This window comes from Rhipicephalus microplus, chromosome 4 (assembly GCF_043290135.1).
Source record: "Rhipicephalus microplus isolate Deutch F79 chromosome 4, USDA_Rmic, whole genome shotgun sequence".
NCBI classification, from domain to species: Eukaryota; Metazoa; Arthropoda; class Arachnida; order Ixodida; family Ixodidae; genus Rhipicephalus; species Rhipicephalus microplus.
The window spans coordinates 152,349,902-152,369,620 of record NC_134703.1 but is presented as its reverse complement, the minus strand read 5'-3'; the positions used below and the strand labels follow the sequence as shown (position 1 = coordinate 152,369,620).

General features: G+C 45.7%; 1 protein-coding gene across 1 annotated transcript in view; it reads right to left on the bottom strand.

Moving 5' to 3' along the window:
• Window positions 1-279: 279 nt before the first annotated feature.
• Window positions 280-19,719, bottom strand: part of LOC119172912 (adenylate cyclase type 10) — a 96,414-nt gene continuing 76,974 nt past the window's right edge. Inside the window, exons 25-31 of the mRNA XM_075893195.1 lie at window positions 18,291-18,438; window positions 16,535-16,629; window positions 15,210-15,337; window positions 14,479-14,575; window positions 14,283-14,398; window positions 7,304-7,445; window positions 280-641 (exon numbers count right to left, since the gene is read on the bottom strand). Of these exons, the coding sequence (XP_075749310.1) occupies window positions 503-641; window positions 7,304-7,445; window positions 14,283-14,398; window positions 14,479-14,575; window positions 15,210-15,337; window positions 16,535-16,629; window positions 18,291-18,438 (865 nt within the window). The 3' untranslated portion in view covers window positions 280-502. The remainder of the gene's footprint in view (window positions 642-7,303; window positions 7,446-14,282; window positions 14,399-14,478; window positions 14,576-15,209; window positions 15,338-16,534; window positions 16,630-18,290; window positions 18,439-19,719) is intronic.

Here is a 19,719-nt window from a genome sequence, read left to right as displayed (position 1 = left end):
AGTTCCTTGCTTGTTAAGTCAACAGAGTGCAGCGCGAGGTGCCCATTCGCTCATTGACGCAATTTATTATATACGATGCGACTGTGTTGTGCGTTCCGGGCAGGCAGGGCGGTATTGCTTTTCCTCATCCTTGGCTCCCCTTGTCGTCATTGGCATTCCGGTTGCTTAAAGAGTTCCTGGAACTGTTGCTTTTTGCGCGAAACCTTTTCATCCTAAAACACTAGGTTGTAAAGGCACAGTTCAGACGATGTGCGAAACGGCCACAACTGGTTTATTTCGCGCAATAGTAATTACACACAGAACAAAGTTCTACAACGAAATGTTTGAAGAGCAGACAGCGAACACTGTACCTAATATTTAGACGAATAATTATCAAAAATATGTCAGGACCAGTATATAAACCGGGCTTAATTGAACGATATTTACTTTTTATCCCCCACCAAACGTGGTGGCGGATCACACTGTGAAAGGGCGCGGTTCTGCGCCGCTATGCGCGATTCCTTTACTTCCACTTGATCTCGGACAAGTGGCGCTGGGCTCGGCGTCCCCAGTAAGAGGAGCGCCAGTGAAACGAGCGCTTCAGCTCCTTCGCTCGCCGGAGCCACTCCTTGCAACTTTGGTCCAGGCCGCAAGACGACGTCCTGCACGATGCAATCAATCAATCAATCAATCAATCAATCAATAAGTCAATTAATTATTTATTCAATACATCAATAAATGAATAAACAGGTAAATAAATCAGACATTCGATTAATCAATCCATACTGATTGGTGTTTACGTCATAAAATCACGGTATAATAATGAGAGGCACCGTATTGGAGGTCTCTGGAAATTTTGACCGTCTGGTGTTTTTCACCATGCACTGACATCTATCTTACAGTGCACGGGCCTCAACCTTTTCGCTTTAATGAAAATGGTTCGATGGAGGCGAAAATGCTGTAGGCCCGTGTGCTCAAACTTGGGGGAACGTTAAAGAACTTCAAGTGGTCGAAATAATCAGAGCCCTCCACTATGGCGTCTTTCATGATCATATGGTGGTTTTAGGACGTTAAACCCCACATATAATTAATTGATAGAAACGTGACCACCGCTCCCAGGTTCAGACTCAACAACCTTCGGATCAACAGCCGAGCCCCGAAACCGCTACACCACCGCTGTGGATGAGTCAATTGATCAAAGTCTTAATGATGAAATGGAACCTATTCTAACCCGGTATCTTCAATATGGTGATAATTTGGTCTCGGGGGAACATTCGGTACGAAGGAAAGACAACCGGTTGGGATGTTGTCTTTTAGCCTGCTTGACTCGAGCTACTTCTTAAGAAGAAGTTAGGAGTTCAGCCACAATTTCATAAAACAATTATTTGTTACATTCGAATTCGTGCGAGGCTGCAGATACGCGTTTTTTTTTTGTAGTTCAAAGCTTCAATACACACTGAGTTTGGTTTCCACATTTCCACGCTTTGCATATATGTACAGCCATCAGCAAGCTGAACTCGCACGCTCTGCAGCGTGGTCTGCTGTTTGATCATATCCACGAAGCGATGGGTGCTGTGGCACATCGGTATGTTCGGATAGTATGTCCGCATCCATTGGGAACATCTCGGAAACAGAACCGAAAGCTACGCGGCGCTGGCGTCAAGCGAACCGTTTCAGGATACGCTGCGCAGCATTCGTGTTAAGCGGCTGAACAGTGGCCGATCGGGAACGTTACGCACAACAGTATTCGGTAGCCACAAATCGATACGCACCTCAAATCAAGCATGCCATAACAAGTAAAAAAACTTGGCAGATCCCACGTACAGTGGGAAGCGATGATATGCGAAGCACAAATGAGGAAGGTTGATATGTCACTTTAAAATCAGCTTAACGTTACGAGGTGAAGGTAAATCATGCCGCACACGACTTCCGTGTGATGATTATCACGTTTGAATGTGTTGTTTACCTTTGTCATGTATTCACATCACGTGATGCCAAATTCGGTATATGGGAACATAGCGAAGCAGCCGCGAGCACTCTATGAACGTGGTATGTTGTCATGTTCTTACATGACACGTGTGTCATGATTATAATGTTTGCACCAGTCATATACCTTCGTCATCCATTTACGTCACGCAACACTAAATTTAGTATATGTGGAGCAAGCGAAATGGCTGCGAGTGCATTATGAAGGGCCCAATATACTCAAACGTAACGTAGACATGCACGCACACAGGGAGCAGCGACGCTATACGTTAGCAAAACGTGAGGATTATAGTCTGACGCCAGGCGCGACCGGCACGACCAGCGTCCGTCGGCGCGACCCAACGCCAACCAGCGCGAAATGCGACATGCCTCTTTTCGTGACGGAGGGACGTTGAACGCGCTAAAACGCGCATGCGTCAAAGCGACTCGGCGCGGCGCGCACCGGCAGTATGTATGACAGGACTGGCGACTGGCGTGGCGCGACGAAATGAACGCCGGCGCGCACGCGCGCTGTGCCACGTCGTAGTGTATTAGCACCTTGACTGTGGCATGTAGTCATGTTCTCATATGACACGCATGTCGTGATTATTGTGTTTTGATGTAATATTTACTCATGTCGTCCATTCACGTATCGTAATACCAAATTTCGTACATGTGACGCTAAAGAAATGGCCGCGAGCACGTCATGAGCGTAGCATGTAGTCATGTTGTTACATGACACGCATGTCATGTTAATCATGTTTGCACCTGTCTCAAACCTTCGCCCCGTTATACCAAATTTGGTATGACTGAAGCTAGTGAAACGGCCACCAGCGCATCATGAGCATGGCATGTTGTTACATGAAACGCATCTCATGATTATGTTTTCACTAGTCACCTACCTTCGTCATTCATTCACGAACCGTATTACCGAATTTCGCATATGTGACGCTAACGAAATGGCCACGAGTGCTTCATGAACGGACATGTACTCATGTTGTTACATGACGTACGTCATGATTTTCATGTTAGGGTTTGTCGCTTGTGTTCGCCATGCAATCATGTCATACAATACCCGCTTTGCAACATGCCATGTGAACGAAACCACCACAAGAGCAGCAACACCATGAAATGTAAATCATTACATTCATGACTTAAATGTCTTTTTTTAATGTTATGACTGGTCAAATATGCTCATCATAAAGTAATGTTATCCCATACCAAGTTTGGTATCAATACAATTATCCAAACAGCCAGGACAGCTAAAAGTCGTAGATAGATAGATAGATAGATAGATAGATAGATAGAAAGATAGATAGATAGATAGATAGATAGATAGATAGATAGATAGATAGATAGATAGATAGATAGATAGATAGATAGATAGATACGCTCATCGCCAAAGTTCGGTAAGAAATGTATCGTATTTAAATACAGAGTGTTTTAGAATTGAAGCGTCTAAGGGTCAAGCTCAATCAGGTGTGTGGCGTGACCACCCTTAAAGCGCATTCGCCTCGTCCCCATCTCTCCTCTTCTACGCTGCCCCACCCTACTCGCTTCGCGACGCCGGCGCAAGCTGCGTAGTCTATGCTCGCTCCCACCTCTCTGTCCTATCGGTGCCCCCCTCTCAGTGGCGTTTACACACTCATTGCGCATGTGCGTCGTCTCCGCTTTTCCTCCTCTCCTACGCTCTTCCACCACTCTCGCATCGCAACTCCCCCGCAGGAAGCCTCTGCTAGCGATTTCTTGTTTGAAAAAACTGACTGCTCGCGCTGCACAACCATTCGTGGCCACTTCGTATAGACATAGGCACTGCATCTTGACCTACAAAATAGTTGCAGTGGGAGATTGCTCCTGTGCGTTGTTGAACAATAAAAACTCGCAGCGTGCGCATGAACTAAAAGCGGACTGCAGGTCTCTGTACAATCGGAGTCGTCCGTCTTTCATTGCCGATTAGCTGATTGCCGATTGTCATTGCCGATTGACATGTCCTAGTAGAAAATACCAGCCCGTCACTGCGTGCTTTCCACCTCCCCAAGTTTTTCTCCTGCGCTACGCCGTGATGAACGCCAGCGTCAACGCCGGCACCAGCGCAAGCGTTAATGCCCGCTGCTTTGCATCTACAAATAGTTACCTTTACCGGGGATGGTGTCATGTTTTTTTTTCCTACAAAGTTATTAGCAAGTAAAAAAGAATGCTGCTGGTTTGACTTGAAGGACTACGTCAGTGCCTCCTCTACTATTTAGGGACGAAGTTCCTTAGCGTGTAGGTCGTTCCCTGCTCCGTTTATATGCAGCATTGAGTTTCTCACAAATACCTAGGGGGAAGTGTGGCGCCACCAGCTATGCGAATTTCTTAAGGCGCGATGTTGGAGCGCTGGGAATGGCGGTATACGCCCCGCCGCGGTGGTCTAGTGGCTAAGGTACTCGGCTGCTGACCCACAGGTCGCGGGTTCGAATCCCGGCTGCGGCGGCTGCATTTCCGATGGAGGTGGAAATGTTGTAGGCCCGTGTGCTCAGATTTGGGTGCACGTTAAATAACCCCAGGTGGTCGAAATTTCCGGAGTCATCCACTACGGCGTCTCTCATAATCATATGGTGGTTTTGGGACGTTAAACCCCACATATCAATCAAATCAATGGCGGTATATGTGTCTGCGAGGCTTGTGTTGGCTGGTGTTGAGCGAGGCTTCGGCTCAAAAGCGAATACGACTGCGTAAATAAAGCTTCTCTAAAACAAAACGTTTATAAGCGGACCTCATTCACGCGTAAAATATTCTAAAATTAAGTCCACTCACCTTGTCTGCACAACCAAACGGCGAAGAAAAGAAACAGACATAAACGTGGCGGAAAGAACGCTCGCTTTGTCGTCTGCCGGCTAAGTTTAGCGGCCGTTGGTTACTTCTTACGCTTCGTCAAACTGTACATCGACTTAGAAGGTGCTAGTGTTAAATACAACATGTTTCTGTGCAATGACAAAAATAAATAGCTTAATAATGATTGATATGTGGGGTTTAACATGCCAAAACCACCATATGGTATGAGAGACGCCGCAGTGGAGAGCTCCGGAAATTTCGTCCACCTGGTGTTCTTTAACGTGCACCCAAATCTGAGCACACGGGCCTACAGCATTTTCGCCTCCATCGATAAATAGCTTATTGCGTGCGCTTTTAGTAAGACATCAATCATTTTAACATGTAGCCAGACGCGTCTTCGAGGTATACAAAGCCGAGACAAGTTCGAAGCTCACGTATCCCGTCATTCTCTTACATCTAGCAGCTCAATAGCGCCATACTTTCCTGTAGGTATAATTGTGAAAAACACACTTATGTAGTCACCTCTAGATTATGAATTGCTCACCAGATGGCACTGTGTTTCCAACGGGATTTCAATAAGAAGCGGCCGCCGTGGTTAGTGGGGCGTTTCGCCGCCAGGCGCCGCAACCGCAGTAGACAAGCCTTCGCGTCGTCTCTTGCGTAAACGAATGCCGCAGCTGTATTCGAAGCTGCTATACGGTGCAGTTTTCGGCCGTGTCCGCATTGTTTGAGTTATATTGAAAACTTGTAAACGAGAATTGTTAAGCACTTGTTTTTCTGGACCCACATCTCATTTAAAAGGCATGTTAGTTCATGACTACTTGATCGAGGTGCTCACGCTTCTTCTGCTAGGCCGATACCAGGTAGCTCATGCCAGTAATCCGCGAGAGAACGTTTTGTCACAGGGATGTTCGCTTGACTGAGAGTTCCTGTTTTGACTCACTGCTGGTCGATTATTGAGAGAAGCCTTTGCCAGGAGCTCATACGAAAAACTTGGGTGCCAAAGGTTCCTTGATGCTTGCTACTGTCTAGTGGTGTAGCCCATTATGCACAAGCCTGGAGTTAATGCGCTAAATAGCGCTAAGTACAACTAGACTGTTTCCAGGGATATAGATGATCATCCGTTTCCTTTGCTTGCATATTCTGGTGCCTGCTTCCTCTCGGAAGCAGGTGCCAGGAAATGAACTATGCCAGGTGATTTCACCATTTGAGAGCTTAAACTGAAATCGCCGTGAAACAAACAAAAACAGCTCCATATGCAGCGCGATTCCTGCAATCAGGGCCCATGTTTTGAACAGGCGCTGTTAAAGTGTAAAGTTTAATGCCGACTCTCACCTTGTGCCAAAGTGACAGGTGTAAAAAATGAGGCCTGTTGGCACCATAAAGGGTGCTTACCAGCGCAAACGACAGGGCAGAAGGGGACAGGAGAACAGATGAGACAGAGTGCTGAACTGCCAACAATACCCCTTCTGTCGCCCTCACCGATAAGGAAAAGTTGTTCCTTTGCTTGTCAATGTGATGTACTTATGCATTGTCATTGTGTTTCGCGCATGACTAGTGCGACTGGTAACTGTATAAAAGCGAATAACTTCACAATAAATAAATTGTTGGCAGTTCAGCGCTCTGTCTCGTCTCTTCTCCTGTCCCCTCCTGCCCTGTCGTTTGCGCTGGTAAGCACCCTTTATGATGTTATACCAACACGCCCAATCCCACTGTCTCCTGTTGGCACAAGACGCGAGCATGTGCAGTGGGGGGTGGGGGATTGAAGACGACACCGTCGACGCCGGATTCGCGCGTAGGTGTGACCATAAAATGCTCCACATTAAAAAAAATGAACGAGGCGCTGCTCTACGTCAAGTAATTAAGCCTGGCACAATCTGGTAAGATACGCCAGAAGGAACAGCTGCGGGTGGGCCCAGTTGTGAGGCTTTCTATGCACGTGGTTCGAGAGCGGCCTCCTTACCATCGTGATGTCTTGCTCAGAAATGCTGGTGCACTGGCTCAAAATACATCCTCTAGCACGATCATTAACTATACTCAGCGACAACTTTCTGTGGCAGCACAGCCAAAGCTACGTGGACGGAGCTTCTGTCATGTGTCACTATACGCCAAGTAGTTCTCTGTCGTAGACTCGTAGTATACTTGTGAACGCTTTGAACATCTCAATAGAGCCACCATAAAAAAGCGATTCAGGTTTTGTTCTCAAGGGAGCGGCTTCGCAGTGACGTGTCAACACAAGTGTGATGTCGCGTGGAGACTGGAGCTCATGAAATACAAGTGCCAGCTGTCATTTACTGCCGGTCGCATGGTGTTAACGTAAAGATTCTTGAGCATATTGTCTCCCAGCGACCCTGACAGCTCTTTCTGCGATTAAGTCTGCACGCAAGGCTCAGACGTCACAACCCTATAGTGATTTGCGTTGACCTGTGATATAGCTGGGAAGCTGGCTGTCAGATGCCGGGTCTCGAAATTGAAGTAAAATATTTCATACATAGTAGCTGTCGGGCTATACTGAACGCGAACATAATATAGATCTTGTAATTACCACATAGCCATGGCGGCCGTGAGATAGAACTCGATCTCATTGTTGTTCGTGTACGGCGCCTTGCTGCACTGGCTGATGGCGAACTCCAGGCACGTCTTGTAGAGTTCCTGCACGTTGTCCAGCGCCGGCACGTCGATGCCGACTGCAGTGTCGAAATACAGCCCACTCAAACATCTTGTGCTATTACCGAGACACGAACGAGCGAGGTTTGAAAGCACGGCACAACGCAAACTTTCAGTCATTCGCTATTGTAGTTAAGGTATACAAAAGATCAGAAAAAAAAGTTTGCTCATCTAAATGCAATGTGAACTAAACAAATGATCTGCAGCGCGTTACACTCTATAACACTCGGGCGAAAGAAAAGTAAGGCGAAAGCCGGCTGCAACACTTCGTAAAGGCTCCGTAGCGCTTCAGTTACACTATGGCCTCCGCAATTTGCACGAGAAATGTGCGCAGATGATGCTGATCGCGGAGGCCATTGTTACGCACTCGGGGTCCAGCAGTTTTGGAAGACGCAGTGAACCACTGTGCCAGAGTTATAGATGCGTTAATTGCACTATCTCCCCCCCTCCCTACTGCCCTTTAATTGAATTCAATTTGTAACTGTGTTGCGAGTACGGCCAGGATTACCAGGCTGCAATTGGCAGCTTGAGGCTCACCTGGTAACGACAAACACAGGGCAGCTTTTGAACTGGCAAACAAAACAGACTAGCACATAGAAATATAGTACGCACTCAGAGGTACGCACTAGCTGCTACGGTTCGAACAAACAAGATTACTGTGTGGAAACATTTCGTGCAAGCGGAACGAAAAAAAGGTAAATAAAACATACATGAACCTCTTACACACGCGCTTGGCAGCCAGACAAATGCACGCTATAGATCTTTAAAAGGCAGAGCATGTATTTGGGTTATAAATATTTTGCATCCGATTAAATCGTCTCGGCAAAAAAAAAAAATACTGCAGCATTTTGTCGTCGTAGGTAGTTTACATGACATGATGTTATTGTTCCTGTGCTCTGGCTGACGCACGTTATAAAATGAACTATGCTACTCTAAGGAAGCCACATTGTTTAACAGGCTTCTGAACCCTGCAAGGGAAGTCAATTGACGAATACAGAGATGATTCGAGCGCCGCTGTTGCACGTCACTTGGTGTTTTCCTACCTCCTGGATTGGCTTACCACTGACCAAGCGACAATGTCGCTTCTAATATGATGATTATACGCGACAACTTGCAACATCCCCTCAGCCGCCGCACAACGAGTCACCGTGGTCCACATTTCTATTGCAAGTGGCGTGGGCCAGGCGAGGCACGCCATTCCCGTACCCTCTCGCCCTCCCCCTTCCCCTACATTTTACTGCGAATGCTGTCACCACCAGCTTCCGTAATCGCTATATATATATATATATATATATATATATATATATATATATATATATATATATATATATATATATATATATATATATATATATATATATATATATATATATATATATATATATATATATATATATAGGACGGAATGGGTTCTAGCCTGGTTCCTCTCCGCAGTGGTCCAGTTATCTACCAGCGAGTCCAGCCTCTTCTCTAAACTCTGTTGCAAAATAACCTATACAGGCGTTATGTCGGGAAAAAACAGAGTTAGCGCGCGTAATATAGCGTTAATTGTAGAATAGTAAAATATTAAACTGGCTTCACATATTGTGAATTTGGAAACCAGGCAATACAAAATACGAATTGCGCAACGGGTGGGTCGTTGAATGCGTCCAACCCATTACAAAGGACTTAGCCATAAATATTCATTACCATAAGCCACCACAACAAACTTTGGCGTACTCGCCTGGTACCTTGCAAGTATTAGCTGCCCCAGGAGAGCCTATAGGCCGGGCTCTAGAAACATCACTCTTCGAGCTTTCTCTGTGACTGCGCTTTCCGTGCAGGCCTGGCTCTTTTTTTTTTCTTTTTTTTTTTCGCTTTAGTATACTGAGCATGGTATATATATACTGAGCACCATGTTACACTTTGGCATACCTAGCCTAAAATCACACTGGACCACGTCAACCTTCCCGGCTCCCTCTTCAGATCAAAATATGCCACGCCGCGGCGACTGCATCCTCTATGAACACGCCATGTTTATATATATATATATATATATATATATATATATATATATATATATATATATATATATATATATATATATATATATATATATATATATATATATATATATATATATATATATAGGAGTACGGACACGATTTAAAGGCACGGTGAAAGGGACTTTTTTTTTTTCGTTTCCTTGGCACACAGTGTCAACACTCTCCGCATATCGGAGTCAGACAACACACATAAAATATATTTTTTTTATTTATTTATTCATGATACCTTACAGGGCCCGATAGGGCATTGAGTAAGGGGAGCAAGTACGAAACAAAAAATATCAGAGATAAATGCATTATTAAATACAGGGAAATATATTGAGGTTTTTGTCACTGATCATCTGAAAGTCAGCCTCATAGCAATGGACAACTTCATGACGAATGAAGACAGTTCCTGAATTTGCAGGCTTTGCGTCCTAGCTGCGCGCAGCCAAAATCGCAGAAATCACTGTGACTGGACGACAACATACGTGCACTATGAGCAGATGACAGATTTGCCGCTCGTACTGTACTAGTACCGTAGTACGTCATCCGTTGCCGTCTTCCCGTGACGTCACACTGATTTTACACGTCACAGAAGCCACCCCTCAATAACGAAACCAAAAGTGTATTTTTAATTAACGGCAATAAAAATATATTGGATGCGTTCCCAAGCTTCACAATGCTAGTTTCAGGTTTCTCGACACTGGTTGGTAATATTATTTCGAGCAACAATCCGAAGATTTTTAAAGGGTCCCTCACCAGGTTTCAAGTTTTTGAGCTGGCGAGCACAATGCAATCACAACCATGTCTGCCAAACTTTGCAACGAAACGTGCCACAGAAATGGGTCAAAATTCAAAATGAACGCAGCTTGCTTTTTGGCGGGCGCGAGGCTATAGGGAATGAAGAGATGACGTGGACGACACAATCTCCCTACGTAAATGGTAGCGCTGTGACGTCAGTCCTCTACGTAGACGACTGTATTCTGACGTCGCCAACAGTAGCACGTGACACGGTGAATATTACTTCACATGGCATGTGTAGTTTGTGTATTTTGTTGCTTGAATAGATAAATTATGAGACGCACAAAGGGAATTCATGCGTCTTTTTTATTTTCCCCCCGTGAATTGCAACGAGATGCGGCCTGCATCTCGTTGCGCCTCCAAGCGTTTCGCATGCGTTCGTGCACCCACAGTTAACGCATCGAAGAGACGCCAGCCCCTGAAACGAAATTAATGGTCCTGAGCATTCGAGCAGCACTGATTATGCTCATCGATCATACGGCGTCTAAGCCAGTGTTTCCAAACGGGCGCGCACCGGGGCACTCATTTCACAGAAACAGGTGGTAGCTTTAAAAATAACGATGGTGAACAAAACAGCGCCTCTCACGTGATTCTTAGGAGTTGGGCTTGCTCTTACACATCATGCACTGGTATCACCTTGCTCAGATGTCCGAGAGGGCAGGTAAGAGTTATGGCTTGCGAAGCCTATCTGCGGGGCGAGCGGCAAGGGTTTCAAGCTCGCTTCTTTGCATCATGGTTTTGTACCGTTTCAAAATACTAGTTTCCTCCGCTCGTCGTGTACTTCTTCGAACACGCATCAACAAGTACCAGTGCCTCACTTGTATTTGTTATGGGGCCTGGTGTTAAAAATTCGTGTCAGTACTCCTTTAACCTCCACGTGTCGTTCCGTGTGGCGATATCGATAGTTGTAACAAAAACTCTACAAAAACATTCCGTATACTATTTTCAGAAGAGAGGTTGGTCCAAAGGACATGAAGTGATTTTGAAATATTTTTACTGCATCCGCTTAATGACCGTTTGGAACAAATCGTATTTAGATATACTGACAAAACAAGCAATTGAACTAGAACCTCCGTGCAGGCTTTTCTGTAAAATATATCTTTGTAGTTTGTGGGGTTACGTTTGGCTTTATTGACAGTTGATGCAGCCAAAAGAACTGTTTACCATGCGATTTTTTTTGTGGCTGTGTTTGTGTGAACCATCGAATGTACATGTTCTTTCAACGTCATCTAATAGCCATGTTCGTGTAAATGACGTCTGTTTTGTCATCATCGTTATTATATGCCTAAGAAGAACATGTTCTGTTGAATGTTATTGACCTTTGTGACAATATTTTTTTCTAAAAACACACCTCCATGCCCTGTTTACACGGGACGGCTTTATGCTCTCTCATAGTAGGGTACGAAGAACTTTAAATCATGCCTCTTTTTTAAACGCACAGTAGAGAGCCGCTGGTCAAGAAAGTTCAGTGTTCAATATTGTTTCACAATTTCGAGCTGCGTACCTTTTGCAATGCGTACCTTTTGTACCATCGAGGCTTATTTGTCTGAAGCGTATAGCCCTTCGTGAACTCATTCACGGCGTACTTTTTGTCGACACGGCCTCGTGAAATGTGAGGCCCACTGTACGGCTCCTTGCTCTCCCATAGTAGAGTACGAAGTACTCTAAATTTTTTAAACACACCAAGTATTCTAAATTGGTAACCACCTTTTTTAAATAACCGCTGCTCCTGCCCTTATTCAAGACCTTAGGTCTGCAAAACTTCTGAGGCTCACTCTGACTCACCTATGAAATATATTTTGAGCTTTAAACTCATTCGGACTCACGAAAACAGTCCATAGCCGGGTTCCCTCGGACTCGCACTCACGAATATTTTCTTCAACTGGACTCACTCGCACTCAAACTTATCGAAGCATCACTCACAATGACTCACTCCGACCCACGGCTCGATCCGAGTCTGAGTGAGTCCAAGTGAATCGACTGACGAGTCCGTCAGCCTAAAATTAGCTTCTTCAACCATGGTGTCAATACTCTTTAACACCAATATCTCACGTATTCGGTGCTCTTCTCGGTGCTGTTTCACATATAATATCTCCGAAAACGAGTTCTCGAGTGCTTCCAAACCAGTGATGTCATTTTTATTGGAAGAGATGACGACATAAGATATAATAATCAAGAACTTCCCTGGAAGTGTTGGTGAGGGGATGTCAAGAAATACCCTCTACGTAATTCACGCCTACAATGAATAAATATTGAAGCAGTGTATGAAGGAAACTACTTTGGAATACTTGTAAATAGAAGCGAGTATAGACGTGAATCCAGATAAGGCTGATAGCGATGCTGATTATGACTGCGCAGGACCTTAAAAGGTGGCAAAATAAAGGTATCTTACTCAGAATCACTCGAGAAACATATTTTGTGCTTTGTACTCACTCGGGCCTAAACTCATCAAAATTTTCTTGAGCCGAACTCACTCGGACTCGCACACACAAAATTTTCTTCCACCGGAGTCAGACTCACAAAAATATTACTCACCCGTACTCAGACTCAAATTCATGGCTTGATCCGAGTCTGACTGAGTCCAAGGGAGTCTACTCATGAGGGCATTTGCTGACCTATGTTCAAGACTCTGAAACTATCACTTTCCATGCCCCGCTGCACTGTGAATCTTGCACCCATTTTATCGCGATAGCACAGCGACATAATGTTCCCTGCGGAGTAGGCAGATTGACCACCGAGTAGGTTGTCCATAAAACCAAAATGAAGGGGTCTAAGTATGATGAATACAAGATAATAGCACAGGTTCACAACAAAAAGGCCGATAAATTGTCTGCATATCAAATTACCATTAATATAATTTTTGCTATAGGGGAGATTCGAAGCTACAGAACTCAGACAGATGAATTCACCTTTCGTGAACATAGGGAACTTTAGTTTTGCGAGTACGTAAAGTTCAAGCGCAGGGCTGTGCAGTACGCGTGCAATAGTGGGGTAACATCGATTAGCGCATTTACACTCACCAAAGCACATATATAGCTTAAATCCCATTAGAGACGGGAGCAAAGCATTTGTGGTGTTTGCACCTTTCCAACAGTTCACTCCTTTGTTGAGTTAAACCACAACGTCGTTACTACAAACTTGTGCACCATTTAAGAAGAGCGTGAGGGATCGGCTGACGTCACTCCACAGTGTGAGACGCGCATACACATAGCCGCTATGTCGAGGCGGCTCCATGACATTGCGAACTGAGCTCGCTTGCTCCGTGAGGAAACGACCGTGAACTGTGATGGTCCTAGTGAACTTTGTGTGTATAGCGCAATAAAACTGTGGTAGTTTACGACCAAAATTTATGATGCAGCCACATGCATCTGTTGGGGAAATGCGAAAAAAAAAACGGCATTGCGCGCGGACCCTTTGCGCTTTGTATAAAAACTGCCTACTCTAAATTTAATGAACGTTCCCGACAACACTTAGTACGCGCTCAGCTCAAGCCTGGGTCTTCCTTGAAATAGGAGTAAGTTTTAGCGATCGAGAGTCAGCTTGTTGTTGGAGATATTGAAATGCCCACCTCGCACTGATCATTACTTGGACACTAAATGTAATTGAACGAACAATTATGGCACCTCGGATTCCGCAGTGTTAAAATTTGCTATGCGTAAGTGCAAGCACTCTCGCCAGAAAATTGCAAATGCTGACAACGCCTAGCATGTGGAGTTAACAGCGGCTTCTGCGTGTGCCGCGATGGTTTCATGTTCAGTCTTGATTGTTCTTCATACGAAGTTCTCAGTGGAAGTTTCAGAAAAAAAATGTTCAATTAGCAGGAAAAAGAGCGTTGCGGACTGCTAGCCCGTGCGCCTATGCAAATGTGGCGGATGGGCTGCCTTCTGTTGAAGGTGGCACCTCTAGCGTCCACTTCTCTTCTTACAAATAACTTTGTTGGCTATGACGGGATGCAAAGTATTGAAAGCGCCTAGAGAAACGTACTTGTTCGCGTAAACAGTGGGTACAAAAAAAAAATGCAATGCTCACACTGGTGCACGAGCAGCTCGGCCAGGCCACCGTAGTAGAGTGCCATGCCGACGGTGTCTTCGGCAACCTCGGCCACGTGGCGCAGGTGGCTCAGCACTTCACGGCACTTGCTGTGACTGCAAACAGAAATGCGCAACGGACGTCAGTGTCAGTAATTGCCTCACTTTGCAGCGAGAGCAATGCAAGCGATGCTTACTTCTTGCTGTACAACAGCGTTTGTGCCAGGTACGGCAAGATCTTGAGCAGCATGGAGGTGTAGTGGACGCTGAGGGCGATGCGGAAGGCCTCATACCCTGCAAAAAAACACCGAGTTAATGTTCGCACATGCATTATGCGCGTCTGCTTAGCTCAGCCACCCGTCATGTTAAAGGTGCGTTAGGAAGAAAACGTTATTTGCTGGAGCAGTACACGTAGTCAAAAGGAAGGTATGTAAAAGTTGCATCTTGCCAGAACTTACCTACGGAGCAGAAACCTAAAGAATTACTTAGAGGGTTGAACTTAAGTTGAGGACGACGCAGTGAGCAATGAAAATGAAAATGATATGTAGAACCTTAAGGGACAAGAAGAGTGCAGAGTATATCAGGGAACAAATGGTTGTTAAGGACATCATAGTCGAAATCAAGAAGAAGAAATCGGCATGGGCAGGACTCGTAGTGTGAAGGCAAGATAACCGCATCACAGACTGAATTCTAAGAGAAGGTGATCGAGTGAGGGGCAGAAGTTAGATGGGCAGACGATATAAGGAAGTTTGCTGGTATAAAGTGGCAGCAGCAAGCACAAGACCGAGTTGGCTGGCTGAACATGGGAGACGCCTTTGTCCTGCAGTGGATGTAGTCAGGCTGATGATGACGATGATGATATATAGTGATGATGGAGGTGATGATGATGACACGTGGTTAACGCTAGAGCTTGCACGCGTGTGCTTACCCACGTCCACTGCTGAGGCGATTTCAGTGCGCAAGAAGCGCACCTCGACGATCTTGATGAGCGTGTTGAGCACAGCCACCAAGTCACTCACTCGAGGGTGCTTCTCTACCTCCAGAGCGTGGATGCAGCTGCAGCAGAGTGGCTCGTTAATGTAAGTGTCAAGTTACCGCAAGTTGTTCGTACGATGCATTTGAATAGCTCTTTCTCACATCTTATATTAGGTACACATAGTTGCCTATCTAGAAAGTAATTAAAATGTAGGTGCCCACTCTAAAATGTGCAATTACTTGCTTCACGGTTCTGTATCAACACGTGGTGACTGCAAGGAGTGATTCGCGAACAAAGATACACTTTAGAAGAGTCATGCCTCTGCAACTCATTAACGCATTTTTTAAGAAAAATAAAAAAAATGCCCCCTCCCCGAGAAGATCGTGAGGAAATGAGGAAATGCGAATGCATTTCTCGCGCGAGGGTACACAGCAATGTAACTTTATAAATTAATGACGAGACGACGATTTGTACCGCAACAAGTTATTTACACATTCATCAGCCAGTGAACAGTCGAGAGTGAGGTGCACGTTTCACTACAAGTTATACATCTGGATGCCACCATCTTGCATTGGCCGTTATGCCCATGTTTTCTTGTCTTGGTATAGAACGACATGGATTCTATAAAACGGCGGATGCACCAACATAACCGTTTTCATGCGTATGCATCTATGGTAACACTGCTCATTTAGTTGTTAAATATACAAAACACAAAGGTTAACATCCCAACATGGCGCACTCAAACCAATACGTGAGATTACAAGTACAAGTGAGTGGGCGGGAGAGTGAGGCACAGAGAGGAGAGAGAATACACAGAGAGAAGGAGCGGCGAAGCATTGCACCTACCCTCTACTACACTTTCTCAACACATGCGGGCGGGAGATCCGTCGAGCTTCCACGACGCGAGCGCCCTCACATGCAAGAGCGCGCTCCCCCTCTCCACTCACTCTCCGCTACTCTGCCCGCATCTCCTGCTCTGGTTGCTAGGGGCGAGGATAAGCACGGACGCGCAGCTGTTGCTATGAGAAAGAGAGATAGAGTGGAGGGATAACACCTGCCGGCGTGCGGACACCGACAGACGCCTGACATGCCCCAACTAAGAAATACATTCGCATTCAAAAGATAGATGGGATGACCTTATGAGGGCGTCCGTTACATTCTTGTGAGGGTCGGACCACTAACAAGAGGCACGTGGGCAGCGTCTTCAAGATCCCTGTTCTACGACAACGAGACGGACAAAAATAAAAAAACAGCCAGGCTGGTGCATGAAGTCTTACTCCTTGATGGCCGTGTCTTCAAGTTTCTTCTGTTTCTTGTATGCGATGTGCACGTAGTGGCTGCTCTCGATGACCAGCGATATGGCTGGCATCTTCTGCGCAACGGAGAAAAGAAATGAAGAGAACGAGTGTTTGCAATTGTTGCGTCAATTGGACGCAGTCATATCACTGATGTGCGTGCATAGAGGTGAGTACGTATCAATATATTGATTGCGTTTAGAAATATTTTTTCGTCAGCAGCCCGCCTCGTTAGCGTTGACTAACTGTCCGCTCTTTTGTCGCTTCGGAAACAATCAGAGTCTGAAACGATCACATAGCTAAACAGTCAACTTTAGGCCCCTAAAGTTCGGCAGAGCTAAAGCACGTTTGTAGAAATTTTCACTAAATCTATATTTCTGGTAAGACTTGTTTGGTGTACAGCTTCAATGTGAGATATATATGAATATATATGAATTTCATAAAGTTGCTATACTAGGTCCTGCGGCGAAGACGCACCAGTTAAAGATTTCTGTTCATGGAGTAACGACCAAAAATTTCTAACGTCTGTTATTTTTTTCGGTATGCTGTAATGACGACAAGTTAACATTTTTATGGGTAACTCAGGGTGGTAAAGGACATTTGACATGACACAAAAAGTTGCGATTTTCAGTCTGTGAGTTCGCTCGCGGCGAAAAAAATGGCAGTTCGCTCCCACCGCAGCAGTCCACGGCGAGCTTTCAACATGTTAAAAATTTTTGCTCTGATCGCAGCGGCGAGAGCGATATCTGTTCGGGACCCGTCAAAATAGGGCCGGGCCGGCCAAGCTGTCGAAATTGCGTCGACGTGTTTGTTTTGCTAATGGCCACTGCTGCGCATTTTAAAATGGAGTTAGATTAGAAAGTGTTCTTAAATGACGAAACGCAGGTATCTTTGTTACCGTTCATGGAAACTTAATATCATAACGCACAGATTGTTACCCTATATTTGAAAAATTCTACAATGTCTGCCACAAAGAACGCTGGCCCAGTGTCGTGTGTGCCTTTTGTAGTGGGTGACTGGCTTAAACGACGAATCCATTATGACAATCACATGCACTGACGCCCACTGGAAATGGGCGCTTGTAAAACGCTGCAGTATTACTGCAATATTTATTCTGCAAAGCATGTATAGAGGACGCGTGTGTTTGTAAAGCATGAAAGCTGCATTCGCTGTATTTCCGAGCAGAGGAAGCTCTCTTCACTGTAATAAGAAGCAGACGCGTGGCCATGTGGTAGAACATCCGCCTGCCACGCAAACAACCCGTGTTCGATCCCCACCCGGAACCAAACGACCCTGGTTCGGTGTCCTCACTCGGACCCAGATTTTTATCATTTATTTTCATTTCTTTCGTTTCGTATTTCAGTCGTTCTCAATTATTTAGTCACGCATAAGATGATTTCTCGCTCATAACCTCCAACACCGGAATTTCTGCGAAGCGAGCTATTTCACCTTATCGCGATACAACCCCATAGCACATTTCTAGTTGGACGTTAGAGTTTGCGTATGACTTATCTCGAGTGTTCAGAAAGGTTGGCCCTCACTTGAACAACAGATACGTCTTTTCGCTCTAATTCATACCAGTTACTTCTTTACCAGACCGCGCTATAGAGAAGGCACTGCTCATACCGACGTGTCGTCTGTTTAGTTGTCGAGGAGAAATGAAGTCGCGATTTTACGTCACCATTAACTGGTTACTGCCTCAAAGGAAGCGGCGCGTTTCAGCCTCACACGGAGGTACCTTGTATAGCGGCGCGTTTCGGCAGGTGACCAGCTCCCAGAAGTGGCTGGACACATCCAGGGCTACACGGGGGTCTCGCCGGTTTAGGAACACGCGCGCCGCCGTGTTCAGGCAGAACTCCTCCTCCTCGATTTCGTCCACACGGCAGCTGGAATATTGTTCAGGCAACAGAAATTAACATCGAAGGATACATTCAAACTACTTATAAGGATTGATTTCTAGATGACTTGGCAGCGTGTTGATAATGGGAAATTACGAGACATGAAGCTACAATACAAGTGCCTACCGCAGACCCGCAATGATAGGTGTTTCCAAGGCCAACAAGTGCTCCCGAAAAAAATTCTAGCGAACGGCCTGGCCTGAACTGACAACCTAAGTTTTATTGATGGAACCTAATTATTCTATAAAAGTTACTTCAGCTGATAAGGACTTTCGCCTGCGCGTATGTTTTGCAGTGACTCGAGGATGAGCGGAAGAGTCTTGAGCGCAAGTCAAATTTTAGATATAGCGCCGTAGCCTGACGGTCACCCCCCACAACCCCTCCCGGTTTTTAACCCAATGAAGAAATAAGGAAGTAAATAGACACAAAACTAAAAACTACGTTATAGAGACTACGTTAATTAAAGACAGTGATTGCTTTAGCTTGTGTGTGTTACTGCCGTACATCGCAGGCAATACAGATAACGTCATTGCTAAAATTCCATTCTCATGATGTTGTACACAAGACGTTTTCACTGTTCTTTGTGGTCCTCTTAACCGATGCATTCATTTTCCATGTGCTGTTCGCAAGGTAATGAAAGGTGCAAGACCAAATTTGCAAGACCATAGTTTGCTAGGTGAACAGAACAGTGCCGGAATGGCTGGGAGAATGGTAAGCTCCTATAATCTGACGTCTCAGAAGCACTGGCATTTGGAACGCATTCCTTGAGACAGGACCTGACAAACTAGGCAGCATTGGCAGGAGGTGTTTGCGTCCTTCTATAATCCAGCGTATGTGGATGCCGCGACTAAGGGATCGGTCCTTGCACGCAGACAGACAAGTTCCCGGTCCATTCCATGATCCAGGTGCCTGGATGGTATGGGTGGTGGCGCGCCCACGTAATTCAGCCTAATTGGAGCCATGACCTCGGATCATGCCCTCCCCACCTCCTTGAGGTCCGCCACGGGCAACGCGTAAGTGGAGACGGATGCTCACACGGCCAAGAAGGAGGGAACAGCGGGTAGTCCGCCTCGCCTCCATGGTTCTCGTGTGGAGGTTCCCGCTGGCGTGGGGTTGCTACGCAGACCATGGCACCCTAGGGTCGCTTGTCTTTGTTGGCGTCAGTGCGCGGAGCACGGCGCTGGGCTTGCGACCCATAGAGGCTTGGCTGTTTTGATAATGGAACATTCAATAGAAAACCACCGCCTAGTGGTACCAAGCCACGCTCTG